This window comes from Dipodomys spectabilis, unplaced genomic scaffold (assembly GCF_019054845.1).
Source record: "Dipodomys spectabilis isolate Male_0828 unplaced genomic scaffold, ASM1905484v1 ptg000004l, whole genome shotgun sequence".
NCBI lineage: Eukaryota > Metazoa > Chordata > Mammalia > Rodentia > Heteromyidae > Dipodomys > Dipodomys spectabilis.
Window position 1 is genome coordinate 8,690,484 of NW_024870681.1, and position 19,941 is coordinate 8,710,424.

The 19,941-nt window shown below is 43.4% G+C and overlaps 1 protein-coding gene across 1 annotated transcript in view; it reads left to right on the forward strand.

Moving 5' to 3' along the window:
• Nucleotides 1–1,565: 1,565 nt before the first annotated feature.
• The window catches only part of Ppm1d (protein phosphatase, Mg2+/Mn2+ dependent 1D), a 45,066-nt gene continuing 26,690 nt past the window's right edge, over nucleotides 1,566–19,941 (forward strand). The window contains exons 1-3 of the mRNA XM_042693872.1: nucleotides 1,566–2,256; nucleotides 12,438–12,666; nucleotides 18,533–18,657. Of these exons, the coding sequence (XP_042549806.1) occupies nucleotides 1,782–2,256; nucleotides 12,438–12,666; nucleotides 18,533–18,657 (829 nt within the window). The 5' untranslated portion in view covers nucleotides 1,566–1,781. The remainder of the gene's footprint in view (nucleotides 2,257–12,437; nucleotides 12,667–18,532; nucleotides 18,658–19,941) is intronic.

The following is a 19,941-nucleotide window of genomic DNA, read 5'->3' on the forward strand; positions in this document are numbered from 1 at the left end:
CTGTGGATCTTTCTAAGTTTACTAGAAATCAAATGTCTGGACTTACAGCTCCAAATGGATAAAACAGTGAGGATTCTAAGAGAATCTGTGTCAACACTAGTTCAGAAACTAAAATTGTCTTGTTACCACTTTAAAAGCAATGCTGGTGTGGTAGCTACACACCTATAGTCTCAGCTACTTGTGACGCTGAAATGAGACAGTGAACACTTGAGCCCAAGTCTTATTAGCCTGGGTAAACTTAGAAAACAAAAGGAAACTTTAGTTTTCAGAAAACTAAAGCTCTCAGAAAACAAAAGAAAAAATAAGTTCTAACGTGCCGTTCTCTGATTTTCCCTTCAAAATGTGAATGGGGTTTAAAAATGGTTTCTAGAATAAGTATAAAAAAATAATTCTGACGAGTAGGACAAGCGACGTAGGAATCACTTCAAGAAAAACGTTAAAAAAAATTCCCAAGTCCTTAATGATTAAAGTAAGGCAAATTTATTTAGGAAGGGCTGTGGTAATAGGCATAAGGATTACTGTAGAAGTACTTGCAGGGGGCGAAGAGACTGGAATCAATTTCCTTACTTATAAGGCATTCTTCTGTTTGTCTTAGTTATGCCAATTTTGTGTACAACCCCCCCCCCCCATACTCATTTTAATGTAATTACAAGAGCAAATGCCAAAGCTGTCCAGGAAGGAGCTGTGGCTGAACCGAGTAAAAATGGAAAAGTTGTACGCGGAAACCAGTACAAACGTTTTAGCGTTGGGATTGTGACCTACCACCGGGCTAAGAGCGAGGATCACAACCGTCGAATCAGAGCACTCTTGGCAGTTTTGCAGCTATTCGCCATTGGTAAATTGGAATGACACCCCAGATACAAAGCTGTATCCAGGGTAAGTCAGACACAAAGTCGTTTACCAAAAGCCGAAAAGCTGGATGCAGAATTAAACTCCGTTCCCGCCACCCCCGGTGTCGGTTGATTAGTCTCGTCGTGTGAAACGGCGCCGTAGAAGGTGCAAAGTTGCCAGGTTTTCTTACCTAGATTGGACTGTCGCCCTCGCTTCCCGGCCTGGCACATCCCACCCAAACGCCTTTGGCTCACTAACGGCCATCGAAGGGAAGCTTCCCGCCATTTCCCTTACGAGGGAAGGAAGGCCAGATCCTACCACCCGCTCAACTCCCCCATTTCCTACACTCGTGGGAGGCCCGAGCTAGCCAAGCTTTTCCCGCAGCGACCAGGAAACTATCCCTACGATTCCGGGGATGAAGCAAGTAGGCCACCAACCAAGGTTCTCGGCAAGTGCACGGCAACGGCACAAAACCCCGGAGCTTCCAATAACCGGCAGCAAGATGAAGCCCCAAAAAAGCGTTTGTATCGTGACCCTGAGCCCGCCAAGGGAGGCGGGAGCCCGGCCGTGGGCACCAGAGAGTGAAGGCTGGGGGTGGAGGGCGGGCTCGCTCAACTCGACTCCTGATTGGTCCGTCCCGGGGGAGCCTCGTGACGTCAGCAGGGGGGGAAACGCCTGATTTGTGTGGTGGGCGCTGGCAGGCGGGGGGGAAGAGCTGCGCAGGCGCAGCTGCTCCGCTCCGCTCGCCTTGGCTCTCCGGCCCAGCTCTCGCGGACAAGTCCCGACATCGCGCGCCCCCCCCCCCTCCGGGACCGCCCCCTCCTCCCTCTCGGCGTCGAAGATAAACAATAGTTGGCCGGCGGGCAGCGAGTGCGTCTCCCGCCGCCGGGTTCGGCGGGCTGAGTAGGGGGCGGGAGGGGGGGGACCGGCGGGATCCCGGCCAGCCGGCCATGGCGGGGCTGTACTCGCTGGGAGTGAGCGTCTTCTCCGACCAGGGCGGGAGGAAGTACATGGAGGACGTTACTCAGATCGTGGTGGAACCCGAGCCGACTGCTGAGGAGACGCCGTCGCCGAGGCGGGCGCCGGTTCCGCCGTCGCTTTCGCAGCCGGCTCCTCCCGCTCTTCCTGGAGCCGGAGTCTCGGGGAGAGGCCCGGCGGCCGCAGCCCGAGGCTCCCGTGACCCTTCTCCGGACGCCGCCGGAGCCTCTTCGGGCATCGGCCGCTGCTGTCGCCAGCGCTCCTCGGTCGCTTTCTTCGCCGTGTGCGACGGGCACGGCGGGCGGGAGGCGGCACAGTTCGCCCGGGAGCACTTATGGGGTTTCATCAAGAAGCAGAAGGGCTTCACCTCCTCTGAGCCCGCCAAGGTTTGCGCCGCCATCCGCAAGGGCTTCCTCGCTTGTCACCTCGCCATGTGGAAGAAACTGGGTAAGTTCCCAGGCTGGTTTGGCGCCGCTTTTATTTTTATTATTTTTTAATTTTTTTCAGGGTTCTGAAAAAAATAATAATAACGTCCAGAGTCGCCCCAGCCCCAACCCCTGGCACCCAGAGCGCTGTCGGCAAAGTGATGTCAGCGAAGACTAAGCCCGGGGCCCACGACGCCGGTCAGGGTCCACGTCCGGGCACTCCGAGTGGCCTGGCGAAAGATAAGGGGTTTCTGTATCCCAGCAACCACTCCTCGCTTTCTATCTCCCCTGCAAGGATCGGGGTGTGTGGGGGGGGCAGGGGTAGAAGCGATCGCTCTTCCCTTTTCTCTGATTCACTTTGGTGACCGTCAGCGAAAAGATGTTTGAAACCCGGCGCCAGATTTTGACCGAAAGATCAGTTGAAGAGGCACTCCTTCGAGAGTCGGGCCAGAGGAAGCGGGAGAAGGCAAAAAATTAGCATCTGTCATAATTTTGCTCTTGTTGGTTGGGTTTTTTTTTTTTTTTTGTTCCTCTCGGTTGCCTCCTACTGGTGGTGTCATTTCTCCAAATTGACCTCGATGGCTCATTGGAGTAAAGATGGCTCATTGGAGTAAAGCGTAAGCTCATTTAAAAGGGCTGCCATGTAATCATCCAGCAATTTAGAAGTCTCGGAAGGAATTCTTGTTGTGTCGGTCATGTTTTCAGATCGTCAGCTTGTACTGCTGATGAGCAAGGAAGACTTCTTAAATTGGCTACACGTTTAGCCTGTTAAGTTCTGCAAGGTTTTTGTTTCGTGTTTTTTTTTTTTTTTTGGTGGGAGTTGGGTTGCCAGTTGCTTTTAAGTAGTTCTCAAGAGTTGCTGGTAGAAAAGGGCTTATAAATTTTAAATGCTCTTTGAGGTAGCAAAAGGAATTTGTAAAAATTGGATGGAGTTGTAGTTTGATCTTAAATTTGAATGTTTTGTAAGATATTTTTGCCCTTAGCATGTATTATACAGGACTATAGTTTCTTGTCTACTGCTGTGAGTAAATGGTACACACATCTCTGCTAGTGAAAAGAAGCGATGCTCTTCTGTGGTTAAAGAAAAGCCCTGTTAGTGCTGCAAATGTGGCTTAATGGCAGAGTGCTTGCCTAGCATGCATGAACCCCTGGGCTTGATTCCTCAGTAACACATAAACAGAAAAAGCCAGAAGTGGCTCTGTGGCTGAAGTGGTAGAGTGCTAGTCTTGAGCAGAGACAGCCCAGTCCCTGAGTTCAAGCCTTATGACCGGCAAAAAAAAAAAAAAAAAAGCCCTTTTATTAAAAAATTCCTTAATAATTTTTCTACCAGTAGAACATATATAGAGGAAACTCACAAACTTGTAAAATACAGGACATATTTAGAAAGGTATTGTTCTAGAGTTGTGAAAAAGCTAGTTTCCAAGTCTGTTTTCCATTTGCTTGGCTTTTGGCCAAGAAGTATTTGATTGATTCAAGGCTCAACCACTAGGCCTTTTGGAGGCGGATCCTATGTAATCCCAGGGGCTCATATTATGGATTTATTTTGTTTGTGTGGGCAGAGTAGAGCTGAAAGCAATGCAGTATATTCTAGAAGTGTGTCATCCCTGACTGTAAAGGAACTAAAAGTAGATAGCAAAGCAACAAGATAGAGGAAGATGAGACACAAAGAACTCTGTAGAATCCTGTTTATTTGCAGCACACTTGGGCAGTGTGAATTTGCCAAATGTTCAAAAAAAGCTTCTTTTTTTGGTTGGTCGTGGGGCTTGAACTCTGGGCCTGAGCGCTGTCCTGCAGCTCTTCAGCTCAAAGCTAGCGCTCTACCACTTGAGCCACAGCACCATTTTCAGTTTTCTGGTGGTTTATTGGAGATAAGAGTTTCACGGACTTTCCTGCCCAGGCTGGCTTTGAAGCTCCATCCACAGATCTCAGCTTCCTGAATAGCTAGGATTACAGGCATGAGCCACCATGCCCAGCAAAAAGCTTTTAAGAATTGAACTTTTGCTTTAAAAAAAAAATTGTTGCTGGGGATTGAACTGAGGGCCTCTCACATGCTAAGCACAAGCTGTTTCTTGAGCATTTTTTTTTTTTTTTTTGGGTCTGGTTGTGGGGCCTGAACTCTGGGCCTGGGCACTGTCCCTCAGCTCTTCAGTTCAAGGCTAGAGCTCTACCACTTGAGCCACAGCACCACTTCCGGCTTTTTTCTTTTTGCTTATGTGGTGCTGAGGAATCGAACCCAGGGCCTCATGCATGCAAGGCAAGCGTTCTACCACTGAGCCACCTTCCCAGCCCTTCTTGAGCATTTTTTAATAAAGGAGACTTGCTGTTAAATTTCAATGTATAGGCTTTTTACATGCACAGGAATCAAGCTTTTATTTGTATGATGCATGGTTTATTTAAGCTAGATCCTTTTACTTATATACACGCTAAACTTTATTTAATTTGTACCACAGCTAAATCTGACTTCATCTTTAAAACTTAGAATTAGGAAGTGTAAATTAAAAGTCTTCCACTTTGTTTACAGCTTTCTCTCTTCCCCTCCCCCCACCTCTCTCTCTCTGCCAGTCCTGGGGGCTTAAACTATGGGCCTGGGTGCTGTCTCTGAGCTTTTTTGCTCAAGACTAGCACTTACCACTTGAGCCACAATTCCACTTCTGACTTTTTGGTGACTTTTTGGTGTTTAGTTGGAGATGACTCTCATGAACCTTTCCTGCTGGGACTGGCTTCAAACCTCGATCCTCAGATCTTGGCTTCCTCAGTAGCTAGGATTACAAGGGTGAGCCATAAGCATTTGGCTTCAGCCATTTTTCTAAAATAAATTCTGCAGTTTGTAAATCTATAGGCCAAAGTCCTTTCCTGTTTACATTCATTCTCTGTATTCAGCTTTATGCTAGTCTTTTTTTTTTTTATCAGATTACTCTCCTTATATTTTCAGGGCACATTAAAATGGTCCATTTTCTTACATTTGCACCCTCCATGAAACATAAATATATTTATCATACAGAATCTAAGTTATTGTTTATTTTCCCCTTGTGGAAACTAAAGTTTCTTTTAGAATTAAATTCCTTGCCTGTACTGGAATATCTTCTTACGAGGATTCCATAATTGTGGGTTTTTGTGTGTTACTAGGGCTGGAATTGAAGTTAGGGCCAGGAGTTTTAGATTAGCTTTTTTGCTGAAGATTCGAGTCATACCTGTACTTCCAGCGTTTTGCTGGTTAATTTGTGTGATGGGATGGCTCTGAACCTTGAGCCTTAGATCTCAGCATTCTGAGTAGCTACAGACACTGGTACCAAATTCAGAATTATGTTTTTTTGTTTTTTTTTTGTCGGTCGTGGGGCTTGAACTCTGGGCCTGGGCATTGTCCCTTAGCTCTTCAACTCAAGGCGAGCGCTCTACCACTTGAGCTACAGCGCCACTTCCCAGAATTATGTTTTTTGAGCAACAATTAGAAATTTACTTTATTGTCTTGAAGAAAATGTATACCAAATGACCAGTGAAGTCCAGGCTGGCCTGGTGCCCAGAATTCACCTGCCTCTGTCTTTTGAATGCTGGGATTATAGGGATTTAACACCACCCCCGCTTTTTTTTGGGTCCCGTTGTGGGGCCTGAACTCTGGGCCTGGGCGCTGTCCCTCAGCTCTTCAGCTCAAGGCTAGCGCTCTACCACTTGAGCCACAGCGCCACTTCTGGCTTTTTTCTTTTTGCTTATGTGGTGCTGAGGAATCGAACCCAGGGCCTCATGCATGCAAGGCAAGTGCTCTACCACTGAGCCACCTTCCCAGCCCCCGCTTTTTTTTTTTTTTGTCGGGCGTGGGGCTTGAACTCTGGGCCTGGGCCTTCTCCCTCAGCTCTTCAGCTCAAGGCTAGTGCTCTACCATTTGAGCCACAGCGCCACTTTTGATTTTCTGATGGTTTATTGGAGATAAGAGTCTCATGGACTTTACTAACCGGGCTGGCTGTGAACTGCGATCCTCAGATCTCAGCCCCCTGAGTAGCTATGATTACAGGTTTGATCCACCAGTGCCTGGCTTGGTTTATTTTTTCATGGGGAATACTAGCACTTGAACTCAGAGCCTCACACTTGCATAGCTTGCTCTACTGGCTCTGTGTTATTTGAGTCACACCTCCAGCTTTGCTTTTTGCTGATTCTTTTGGAGTCTAGTGGACTTTTCTGCCATGTTTTCTTTGAACTGTGCCCAGCAGTTTAATATTCTTTTGTCATACTTGACGTTTAAGAAATAATGTTATGACCTTTTCTTTTGCCAGCCACGTGGAGTGCCAACCTTGCCTGGTCCCAGCAGGTCTACTGAATAAACCTACCCCTTACCTGGAAAAAAAAAAAAAAAAAAAGAAATAATGTTATGAGGGCTGGGAAGATGGACTAGTGGTAGAGCGCTTGCCTTGCATGCATGAGGCCCTGGGTTCATTCCTCAGCACCACATAAGCAAAAAGACAAAAAGCTGGAAGTGGTGCTGCGGCTCAAGTGGTAGAGAGCTAGCGTTGAGCACAGAGAGGCTCAAGGACAGTGTCCAGGCCCTGAGTTCAAGCTCCGGGACCTGCAAAAAAGAAAAAGAAATGTTATAAGATTTATATGAGCTTTTTCAAGTTTACTCATTTGAGGAAGCCTTCCTTTTCTTGAGAGCTGGGGTTTGAATCCAGAGCCTCATGCACACTAGGCAAGAACTCTACAAAAACAGAATTATATCTCTGTCCCCTGTAATAATGCTCTTAGCCCTTTCTCTGGTAATCTTAAAGAGGATGGTGAAAAAAAGCACAACTTTTAGCTGTGTATAATATCATGAGAACCAACAGATAACAGCATTGATGTTACAAGGAATAAGTCACAGACTTTTTTTGTTGTTATTTGGTTGTGGGCCTTGAACTCTGGGCCTGGCTGCTGTCCCTGAGCTCTTCAGCTCAAGGCTAGTACTCTACCAATTGAGCCACAGTGCCACTTCCAGTTTTCTGGCTGGGCTGGCTTTGAACCATGCTCCTCAGATATCAGCCTCCTGAGTAGCTAGGATTACAGGCATGAGCCACCAGCACAGGCTTTTTTTATTTGCTTTGTTTTGTGTTGGTTCTGGAGGTTGAAACTCCTGGCATTGTTGCTTCGCTTTTTCACTTAGTACTCACAGTGTTTATAAAGGTAGATGTAATGTGAAAGTTTATTTACACATTTAACATGGACTGAGTGTAGAGCAGTCATTTTAAAAGAGTTTAAGGTGGGAGTGGGGGTGGTAGGGAGGCAAAGAGGGAGAAAAATGAGGGAGGGGGTAACAAGTTCGACAAGAAATGTACTCACTACCTTATGTAACTGTAGCTCCTCTGTACATCACCTTGACAATAAAAATTAAAATAAAGCATATAGCCAAAGGAATTAGGAAGAAGGTAAAATTAGTTAAATTGTTGTTTATAATTTTGGCTGATCAATTTTGTTAATTTACAATGGAAGGTTGGAGCTGGAGACTGACAAGACTGTCAAGAAAAGCTCTAGGGCTGGGAAGGTGGCTCAGTGGTAGAGCGCTTGCCTTGCATGCATTAGGCCCTGGGTTCGATTCCTCAGCACCACATAAGCAGGAAAAAAAAAGGCCGGAAGTGGTGCTGTGGCTCAAGTGGTAGGGCATTAGCCTTGAGCTGAAGAGCTGAGGGACAGTGCCCAGGCCCAGAGTTCAAGCCCCACAACTGGCAAAAAAGAAAAGAAAAGAAAAGCTTTAAAAAGGAGTGATAGTGATCACCCCGTGATGTTGCAAGGAATAAGTTACAGGCTTTTTTTTGGTTTTGGTCGGTTGTGGGGCTTGAACTCTGTGCCTGAGCACTGCCTCTCAGCTCTTCAGCTCAAGGCTAGCGTTCTATCACTTGAGCCACAGCGCCACTTCTAGTTTTCTGAGTGGTTAATTGGAGATATGAGTCTCATGGAGTTTCCTGCCTGGGCTGGCTTTAAACCATGATCCTCAGATCTCAGCCTCCTGTGTAGCTAGGATTACAGGTGTGAGCCACTGATGCCCTGCTAGCGTTCAGTATTGATAACTGTCAGATTCCAGGAAACAATCTTCATCAGTGAAGGATGACTATCTTTTTCCTCGTCTTTTCTGTCTCCATTCCCAGACAACCCCTGACCCTCTTTCTGTCCTGTAGATTATTGGGCTATTTAGAATTTTGTATGAATGAACTCTTACAGTATGTATTTTTTGATACTCAGTATGGTTATTTTGAAATACATTCAGGTTATTGCACATATCAATAGCTTCTTTTTATTGAGAATTAAAATTTCTTTATCCATGGTGATGAAGCTCTGGTTTGTCTGCAGTTGTTAATTTTAATCCATCAAGTAATTAACTAATTAATTTGCCAGTCCTGGGGCTTGAACTCAGGGCCTGGGCACTGTCCCTGAGCTCCTTTTGCTCAAGGGTAGCACTCTACCACTTGAGCCACAGCACTACTTCTGGCTTTTTCTGTTTATGTGTTACTGAGGAATCAAACCCCCAGGGCTTCATGCATGCTAAGTAAGCAATCTACCACTAAGCCACTTTCCCAGCCCTTCTGTTTAGTTTTTGATTTTGCTGTGCTGGGGATCAAACCTAGGGCATTGACCATGTGAGGCCACTGCTTTAAGTGTGAGCCATATCCTGTGATTATAAAGTCTCCGTGCGTGTGCGCTCCCCTCCCCCATCCACTGGTACTGAGAATTGAACCCAGGGCTTCATACATGATATACAAGCATCCTACCATGTGTGTTGTATCCCTAACCCCTTTTGTTTTGAGTACAGTGTCTGGTACTACCTGTGCCCAGGCTGACTTTGAACTGTGATTTTCCTGCCTCCACCTCTAGAGTAGCTGGGTTTGCAGGCATGTACCAACACACAGCTAGCTATAAAGTTTTTCTTTATGAAGTTATATTTTTATTACCTTTAGTTGTACATTGGGATATCCATTTAACAAAACAATTTATAAGTACAGTGTTTCTTGATCAATAGCACCCTTTTGTAAAGCTTTTCTCAACAGTAGAATAGCCAATGATGTAGAAGGCAAGATAAAAATCACAATTAGCATTATAATAATAAGTTCAGCTGAGAAACATCATATAACTAAAACTAGAGGATGAAAATTTGAGAAACAGACACATTAGTTCCTAGGAGTGCTGTGCCAAATTCCCAAAACCTGAGTACCTTGAAACAATAGGAGTTTATTTTTTCATGGTTTTGAAATGAAGTGAGGCAAATCTGAAATCAGAAGTCTGAAGTTAGTGAGATAAATCTGTTCATGTGCGTCTTCCAGCCTCTGATGGTGGTTCTTGAGCATTCTTCAAGGTTAGTCTGCATCTTTATTTCCTTTTCTGCCTTCCCCATTTCTGTCTTCTAAGGACACTTGTCTTTGGTATTAGTGCCCACTCTAATCCAGGATGATCTCATTTTAAGATTCTTAACCTATTTACATCTGTAGAGACCCCTTTTCCAAATAAGGTCACATTCACAGGTTTTGTATATGTCTTTTCCACCTGCTAATATTTACAGCTGTTATGATGGCATATACCTGTAATCCCATTGACTGTGGAGGCAGAGGATTAGGAGGATTAGGAATTTGAGCCCAGCCTGGAGACTCAAAAATATTGTACAAAAGGGCTGGGGCCATGGCTAAAGTGGTAGGTAGAGTGATGTTCTAGCCTATGGAAGGGCCTAGATTCAGTCCCCAGTACCATACACACACACAAAGAATACTTAAGTCAGAGTTCATTTACTGCCATATCCTTTTATGCTCTTAGTTTTAAGTCATTAAAAAAAGGAAGCCGGGCGCAGGTGGCTCATGGGTGTAGTCCTAGCTACTCAGGAGGCTGAGATCTGAGGATCGTAGTTCAAAGCCAGCCTGGACAGGAAAGTTCATTAGACTCATCTCAACCACCAGAAAACTGAAAGTGGTGCTGTGGCTCAAGTGGTAGAGCCCTCACCTTGAGCTGAAGAGCGCAGGACAGCACCCAGGCCCAGAGTTCAAGCCCCCAATGGGAACCAACCCCCCCCCCCAAAAAAAAAAAAAAAAAAAGGATAAAAGTGTAAGCAATTAGGGCTACTTAAGAAAGAAAATTTAGGGCTGGGAAGGTGGCTCAGTGGTAGTGTGCTTGCCTTGCATGCATGTGGCCCTGGGTTCTATTCCTCAGCACCACATAAGCAGAAAAAGCCACAAATGGCAATGTGGCTCTAATGGTAGAGCACTAGCCTTGAGCCTTGAGCTGAGGAACAGCGTCCAGGCCCCAGAGTTCAGGCCCCACGACTGACCAAAAAAAAAAAGAAAAGAAAACAGTGCACTTTGAATCAAAATCTCAAAAGGGGTTTGTTTTTTAATTTTGCAAGTTTATAAAGTTCATTGAAGAAAAATACATGAATTATTTACTTTTTATTTTTATTTTTTGTTGGTCATGGGGCTTGAACTTTGGGCCTGACACTGTTCCCACAGCTCTTCAACTCAAGGCGAGCGCTCTACCACTTGAGCCACAGTGCCACTTCTGGTTTTCTGAGTGGTTAATTGGCGATAAGGGTTTTAGGGACTTTCCTGCCTGGCTGGCTTTGAACCAAGATCCTCAGATCTCAGCCTCTTGAGTAGCTAGGATTACCAGCATGAGCCCTGGTGCCTGGCTTTTTTTTTTTTTTTTAAATTAAAAATTTTTTTTTTGCCAGTCCTGGGGCTTGAACCCAGACTGGGCACTGTCCCTGAACTTCTTTTGCTCAAGGCTAGCACTCTACCACTTGAGCCACAGCACCACTTCTGGCTTTTTCTGCTTGTGTGGTATTGAGCAATCAAACCCAGGGTTTCATGCATGCTAGGCAAACACTTTTCCATTAAGCCACATTTCCAGCCGAAAAATTTTAAAAAGAATAAATGGGGAACACATAAACTCCAATTACTAGAAGATAATATAAATAGGTTAGTAGGCTGGATGCAGGACTCCTTTTGAGACATATTCTAATAGGATTATGGTGAAATGTCAAGTGAATTTCAGGTCATTACAAAATATTTGTACATGTTACATGTGCCATTGACAAATTGTGATTTAAATAATATTATGTCTGAATTTTTACTTATTTCTGCCTCCTCATTACCATTTTGTTATTTAGATACTTTTTGTGAATGGCTGAATTATTTGTATGCTAAAGAAAACTTAATGTTTCCTGAATGTCTTGCGTGTTACTTAGGCTTAGGCTATCACCTCTCTTCACATTTATTATAATAGCTTTTGTTCTTTTTTTTTTTTAAACATTCTTTTTTTTTTTTTTTTTTGGGTCCAGTCGTGGGGCCTGAACTCTGGGCCTGGGCGCTGTCCCTCAGCTCTTCAGCTCAAGGCTAGCGCTCTACCACTTGAGCCATAGTGCCACTTCCGGCTTTTTCGTTTTGCTTATGTGGTGCTGAGGAATCGAACCCAGGGCCTCAGGCATGCAAGGCAAGCGCTCTACCACTGAGCCACCTTCCCAGCCCCTTAAACATTCTTAACTGTAGAATATAGAATCTACGCTAGATATTTATAGCCTCATCAAGAGGTAGTTAAGGCACAAAGGGGCTGGAGAAATATTATAGGCAGAATTTTTAGGAATTTTTCTACTACCCAACTGCAGAAGAGCTAAGCAGCTGCCTCTATGCTTGATTTATGCAAGTTGATAACCTTCTCTGTGTTGCATTCATCCATTCATGTTTTTTGAGACAGGATCTCACTAAGTGACCCAGGCTGGCCTCAAACTCATGATCCAGCTGCCCGTCTCTAGAGTGCTGAGATTATAAGCCTGCCAGTGATTTATTTCTTGCAAGATTGGTTTGACAGTTTTATTATAGTTAAAATGATTTATAAAATCTATTAATGTATTAAATAATGGATTAGCATAAGCATTTGCATTTTTTTTTTTTGTTGTTGGTTGTGGGGCTTGAATTTTGGACCTGGGTGCTGTCCTTCTGCTCAAGGCTCAAGGCTAGCACTCTACCATTTGAGCCACAGAGCCACTTCTGGCTTTTTCCGTTTATGTGGTGCTGAGGAATGGAACACAGAGCCTCATGTGTGTAAGGCATGCACTCTACCACTGAGCCACCTTCCCAGCCCCCAAAATATTTTTCTTAAAATTTTTTCTTTGTATATTCACATGTGAACAAATTAATTCAGAATTTGTTTCTGTTTGTATTCTGACACTATGTTTACTGAAAAAGTAAAATATTTTATTTCTTTTTACAGCAGAATGGCCAAAAACTATGACAGGTCTTCCCAGCACATCAGGGACAACTGCCAGTGTGGTCATCATCCGAGGCATGAAAATGTATGTGGCTCATGTAGGTGACTCAGGGGTAGTCCTTGGAATTCAGGATGACCCAAAGGATGATTTTGTCAGAGCTGTGGAGGTAACACAAGACCATAAGCCAGAACTTCCCAAAGAAAGAGAACGAATCGAAGGACTTGGCGGGAGGTAATCATTCTATTTTGTCTTTCTTCTCTTGGTTCTGTTTAATGTTCATTCTCTTTCTCTATCTCTCTTTCTCTGTATTTCTCTCCTTTTCCCTTCCTCCTCCTCTTCTCTCATTCTCTGCTTATCCCTGTAGTCCATGCTTGTCTGGAATTCCTGATCTGTCTCCCTCAGCCACTGGATGTTATGCTACCTGTTTCCTTTTTTTTGTACCAGTACTGGAGCTTGAATTCAGGGGTCTATTTCTATCACAACTGGCACTCTGCTTCTTGAACCATACCTCCATTTATGGCCTTTTGCTGGTTAATTGGAAACAAGGATTTGTTTGCCCCTGACATCACATCTCAGCCTTCTGAGTAGTAGCTAGATCATAGAGCCATTAGCACTTGGCTGAAGAATTTTTTTTCTTTTTTTTTGGTCATGAGGCCTGAACTCTGGGCCTGGGCGCTGTCCCTCAGCTCTTCAGCTCAAGGCTAACGCTCTACCACTTGAGTCACAGTGCCACTTCCAGCTTTTTTTGCTTATGTGGTACTGAGGAATTGAACCTAGGGCCTTATGCATGCAAGGCAAGCACTCTACCACTGAAGAATGATTTTGATCAATCTTATTTGTTAGGTCTTTTGGGTTTGTTCCATATCTATAGTGAGACCCAAAAAAAAAAAAAATTAACAAGAGAAATGGTATTGTTTTATGTTTTTACAAGTATCTTTAATGTCTCATGTATAGGTGATAGAGTCTCAAAACTTCTCTATTCAGTCTGTTAGGATATTTTAATTTGATCTTAGCTGAAATAATGTTGGTATATATAGTAGGAAAAGGCAGGAATATTTTAAATTGATTGCTTGCTTGCCAGTCCTGGGGCTTGAACTCATGGCCTGAGCACTGTCTCTGAGCTTCTTTTGCTCAAGGCTTGCACTCAACCATTTGAGCCACACAAAGAGCCACTTCTGGCTTTTTCTATGTATGTAGTATTGAAGAATCGAACCCAGGGCTTCATGCAGGCTAGGCAAGCATCCTACCACTAAGCCACATTCCCAGCCCTTCAACATGAATTTTAATGTTATATTTTCTTTGACTTCAATAACATTTGTAAAGAGTTTATATTTTGTCCCTTATCACTTAAAATACCATCTGGACAGTTGGACTGATGTTCTTTGCCATTTGGGAGCAGGTGTCTTTTTGTAAAAATTGAGCCATTTTATGATGTATTTCCTCTATTCCCTCTGTCTCCAACCTAGGCAATTGGCCAGCATTCTGTTTTTCCAGCCTTCTGTTGCTGCTCAGTCAGCTCCCTGCATGTCAGGCTGTTGCTTTTTATATGCCTTTTAATCATATAGGACAACAGAAGGGAGTGCAGTGAAAGCAGCATCTTTTGTAACAGTGCTTTGTTTTTTTGACACTGGATTTAAAACTTACATGTTTAACCAGCACCATTGTCTTTTTGCTCCTTAGAAACATAGAAACTATAATGTCTTTGAATATTAAATAACAAGAGAGAGTTCCTAGTATAGTTTTATTGGAAGCAGCTACTTTAATTAGTTAATATTAAGTCATTTATTTACTTATTTATTTATTTATTTTGGTCCGGTCATGGGCCTGAACTCTGGGCCTGGGCGCTGTCCCTCAGCTCTTCAGCTCAAGGCTAGCGCTCTACCACTTGAGCCACAGCACGCACCACTTCCGGCTTTTTTCTTTTTGCTTATGTGGTGCTGAGCAATCGAACCCAGGGCCTCATGCATGCAAGGCAAGCGCTCTACCATTGAGCCACCTTCCCAGCCCCAATATTAAGTCTTTTAGAGTGAAGGGTTAAGAAAGAATAATAGGATTTTAAGGTAGTTTGAAGGCAGGATGTTGGCAGACCTTCTCATCATAATTCTTATGTTTCATGGATTTTCATGGACGGGAAAGTCACTTTTCTCTCTCTTTTTTTTTTTTTACAGTCAGCATTGAAGAAAGCACAGTATATCATAAAATGCCTTTGACACTGTAACTCTTGTTATGACTTAGATGTTGGCTTTCAAGAACTTAGAATTAAACTAGTGGGGTAAACGAGTGACTTTCTGCTCTGTGTTAACAGCTACATTTTCTAGTTATGTACTTGTTTCATTCCTTTATTGCATACTTCAATATTCTAAGTACTACTAGGCACATATGACTACTTATATTTAAATAGATAAAAATTGAATTTACAATCTGTTCCTCATTATCCTAGTCACATTTAAATGCTTACTGGCTAAACTGGCTAGTGGCTACTGTGGACAGTACAAAACAAGCATTTCTGTCATTGCAAATCACCTGGCATTTATTTGATTGTTTATTTTTTATTTATTTTTATTTTTTTATTTGATTGTTTATTTGTATTGACTTTGTGGTGGTATTTCTCAAACCTAGTGCCTTGCTATATATATGCTAGGCAACTGTTCTTGGCCTGCCCTCTTTAGATAAACTTGTCTTCTATTTTAGAAAGAATATTGAAGCTTTTTACTTGTTTAGTTCATGTTTTTCCTGGCTCAGAGGACGATTAGTCTTTTCTTATTTATAAGCCAAATCCTTCTTTAGGACTTTTATTTTGTTTTTCTCCTAGCATCTTCATTCCTTCAAACTCTGAACTGAGGTGGAAAAGTCATAGAGGCAAATTCTGTAGGTGCTCCTTAAGTGTAGGATGTATCATAATGACATTGTATTTCAGCTATCTTCAGTTTTCTTTTTTTTTTTCTATTTTTATTCTTTAGATCTGGTTGTGGGGCCTGAACTCTGGGCCTGGGCACTGTCCCTCAGCTCTTCAGCTCAAAGCTAGCGCTCTACCACTTGAGCCACAGCACCACTTCTGGCTTTTTTCTTTTTGCTTATGTGGTGCTGAGGAATCGAACCCAGGGGCTCATGCATGCAAGGCAAACGCTCTACCACTGAGCCACCTTCCCAGTCCCTGTCTTCAGTTTTCTTTATCTTGAAGCCTGGTGACTTTCAGTGCAGAAATATTTAATATTCATCAGGTTTAGAGCGATAGAGCCAAGCCACTCAAAGTCAATAAGCTGTTAAGAAAGTGATATAAATATATGCCAAGGTGTCATATTACTTACTAATGATTAGAAAATTAACTGACAAGAAGGTGATTCACTTCTGCAATCTTACCTGCTTGGGAGGCAGAGATCAGGAGCATTATGGTTTGAGGCCAGCCAAGGAAAAAAGTCAGTGAAATCTCACCTCAACCAGTAAGCTGGATGTGATGTTTTATGCCTATGGGTCTAACTATGAGAGAGGGCTTGGTTAGAATTGAAGTTCTAGGCCAACTGGGACAAAAATGTGAGATCCTATTCTGAAAAATAACTAAAATGACTAGGGGTGTGTATAGTTCCTGCCTAGTATGCATGAAGTCTTTAGTTCAAACCACAGCACCACAAAACAAATCAAAACAATCCTTCATCCCTAAACTGAAAAGAAGTCTCTATGTATTGGCCTAAAGAGTTTACTTGGGTGGTAGAGTACATAACTAACCTGCTTGAGGTCCTGGATTCAATCCCTGGTGCCCAGTGAATGATTTCAACTAGTTTGCATATCGCCTATAGATGTGTGTGTGTGTGTGTCTGTGTGTGTATGTGTATGTATGTGTATATGTGTATGTGTCTGTGTGTCTGTCTGTGTGTGTATGAGTGAATGAGAGAGAGAGGAGAAAGAATGAATGAATAAATATGAGTATACTGAGGCAGAGAGAGAGAAGAGAAAAATATACGAGCATACTGGGACTTGCATTCTGTGCCTCCAGTTCTCATTCAGCTTTTTTGCTCAAGGGTGGCACTCCAGCTATGTCTCTACTTGTGGCTTTTTGGTCCCTGGGCTGGCTTCAAACCAAGTAGCTTGTATTACAGACATCCAGCATCCAGCTTTTCCCCCTTCCTTTCCCCCTCCCCCTTCCCCCTTTTCCCTTTTCCCTTTTTCCTCCCCTCCCCTCCCCTTCCCTACCTTCTTTTTTGCTACTCCTGGGGCTTGAATTCAGGGCTTGGGCACTATCCCTGAGCAGCTGCTGCTTTTTTTTTTTCTTTTTTTGTCAGTCATGGGGCTTGAACTCTGGGCCTGGGCACTGTCCCTCAGGTCTTCAGCTCAAGGTGAGCACTCTGCCACTTGAGCCACTGCACAACTTGGTTTTCTGGTGGTTTATTGAGGAGTCTCACGGTCTTTCCTGCCCGGGCTGGCTTTGAACCGTGATCCTCAGACCTCAGCCTCCTGAGTAGCTAGGATTACAGGCGTGAACCACCAGCTCCCTGCTCCTGAGCTTTTGATCAAAGCTAGCCTCTACCACTTGAGCCACAGCACCACTTCTGGCTTTTTCTGCTTATATGGTACTGAGGAATCAAACCTAGGACTTCATGCATGCAAAGCAAGCACTCTACCACTAAGCCACATTCCCAGCCCCAGTATTATTTCTTAGAAATGCTTTATGTCCCAACTTTTTCTAGCCTTCAGAAGAACATTTTAAATTTCTATGGACAGAGATTTTCTTTAGATTGAAATGTCTTTTTTTTTAAATCCATTTCAGTTATGCAAGGCACAATTCAGAAACTATTATATTTTGAAAGTGTATTTTGAATGTTTTACTAATTACAGGTTTTGGTTGTTCCTATGGTAAATTTCCAGGTGGGTTTTCTTACTTATGACTGTATAGCTGATTTGTTTTCCAAAGTCTAGTCTCACCTCTCTTTTTTAGACATAAAATGTCTTTTATTCCAAATCATAAAAATAATACCAAACAAATGTATAAGTTGTGCTGATACCTTTTTTATTTTTTTGTCAGTCATGGGGCTTGAACTCTGGGCCTGGGTGCTGTCCCTGAGCTCTTCAGTTCAAGGCTAGCACTCTATCACTTGAGCCACAGTGACACTTCTGGTTTTCTGGTGGTTAATTGGAGATAAGAATCTCACGGTCTTTCTTGCCTGGGCTGGCTCTGAACTGTGACCCTCAGATCTCAGCCTCCTGAGTAGTTAGGATTACAGGCATGAGCCACTGGTGCCTGGCTGATATTTTTAAGTGATAATTGCATTAATAGTATTTTTGAGTTCATATTGACAGTATATCATTTGTTTTGTCTTCATTGACTTTCACTACCAAGTTGTAAGAACAATTACCATCATGTTAATAATTGGATTTTGATGTACCTGGACATTGCACAATCTCCAATTAAAGCATCAGTACAGCTTTAATTCACCAAAGGATATCAAAAGAAATTTGGAGGGGGCTGGGAAGGTGGCTTAGTGGTAGAGTGCTTGCCTTACATGCATGAGGCCCTGGGTTCGATTCTTTAATTATTATTATTATTTTTTGCCAGTCGTGGGGCCTGAACTCTGGGCCTGGGCACTGTCCCTCAGCTCTTCAGCTCAAGGCTAGTGCTCTACCACTTGAGCCACAGTGCCACTTCCAGCTTTTTCTGCTTATGTGGTTTTGAGGAATCAAACCCAGGGCCTCATGCATGCAAGGCAAGCGCTCTACCACTGAGCCACCTTCCCAGCCCCTCTGAGCCACTTTCTCAGCTCTTTGCATCTACAGAAGCTCCTTTTTGTTGTTTCTAATTACCATGGTCATCTAGCTTTTTTCTATAGCATGGTATCTATTCTTTTTCTGCATACTATTTTTATTTAGTTAAGGTCAGCCTTCAATCATTTCCACATTCTCCTCATATAATATCTTATTTTGTCTTTTCTGTAAAAAAACTTACACTTCTTTGTATCTGAAACAGGTATTTTATGATAATATAATCTTACTTAATACATCAAGTTATCTTAATTGTTAAATTTTAATCATTTAGGCTATTTATGTAAATTCTAATTATTATGTTTTAACCATTTAAATCATTCATGAAAATTTTTTTATTTTTTAGTGTAATGAACAAGTCTGGGGTGAATCGTGTAGTTTGGAAAAGACCTCGGCTTACTCACAACGGACCTGTTAGAAGGAGCACAGTTATTGACCAGATTCCTTTTCTCGCAGTAGCAAGAGCTCTTGGTAAGTAGGACTTAAACATTTGGTGAAATGCAGACTATAAGAACAAACAAGGTTCTATGATAAGGAATAATTTATGAGAGAAATTTTAGATAGGGTGATACAAATACTACTTTCAGAAAATTTCCCTCCTTCCCTCCCTCCCTCCCTCCCTCCCTCCTTTCCTTCCTTCCTTCCTTCCTTCCTTCCTTCCTTCCTTCCTTTCTTTCTGTCTTTCTTGTTGGTCATGTGGCTTGAACTCTAAGCCTGAGCGCTGCTCTTCAGCTCAAGGCAAGAGCTCTACCACTTGAGCCCCAACACCACTTCTAGTTTTCTGGCGGTTTATTGGAGATGAGTTTCACAGCCTTTCCTACCCAGGCTGGCTTTGAACTGTGATTCTCAGATCTCAGCCTCCATTGTAGCTAGGATTACAGGTGTGAGCCACCAGTGCCCAGCTAGAAAATATTATTATTATTTTTTTTTTGGTCAGTCGTGGGCCTGAACTCTGGGCCTGGGCGCTGTCCCTCAGCTACCTCTTCAGCTCAAGGCTATCACTCTTCCACTTGAGCCACAGCGCCATTTCCAGCTTTTTCTGCTTATGTGGTGCTGATGAATTGAACCCAGTGCCTCATGCATGCAAGGCAAGCACTCTACCACTAAGCCACCTTCCCAGCCCCTAGAAAATGTTATTTTACCTGGTCTTTTTTTTTTTTTTTTTTCTTCGTCAGTCGTGAGGCTTGAACTCTGGGCCTGGGCGCTGTCCCTCAGCTCTTCAGCTCAAGGCTAGTGCTCTACCACTTGACCCACAGCGCCACTTGTGGTCTTTTGGTAGTTAATTGGAGATGAGTCTCACCGGGATTTTCCTGCCTGGGCTAGGGATCCTTAGATATCAGCCTCCTGTGTTGCTAGGATTACAGGCGTGAGCCACTGGCGCCCAGCTTTACCTGAGGTTTGAAGGCTGAGAAGGGGTAATTTTCTGAAGAGCCTGTGTATGAATATTCAAGGCATGGATTCTGATGTTGGAAAGAGATTGACATATGCTAGGAATTGTTAACAGGCTGGAGTTGATGAGGTAGACATAGGTTATCTCAGTGGCTTGAGCCACTGGTTCCTGGCGTCACTATAGGGTATTTTAAGATAAAGAGTAATATCTGCTGGGATCTGGTGGCTCATGCTTGTAATCCTAGCTACTCAGGGGGCTGAGCTCTGAAGATTGTGGTTTGAAAGCCAGCCTGGACAGGAAAGCCTGTGAGACTTTCATCTCCAATTAAGCACCACAAAAAACCCCAAAAACCAAAAACAAACAAA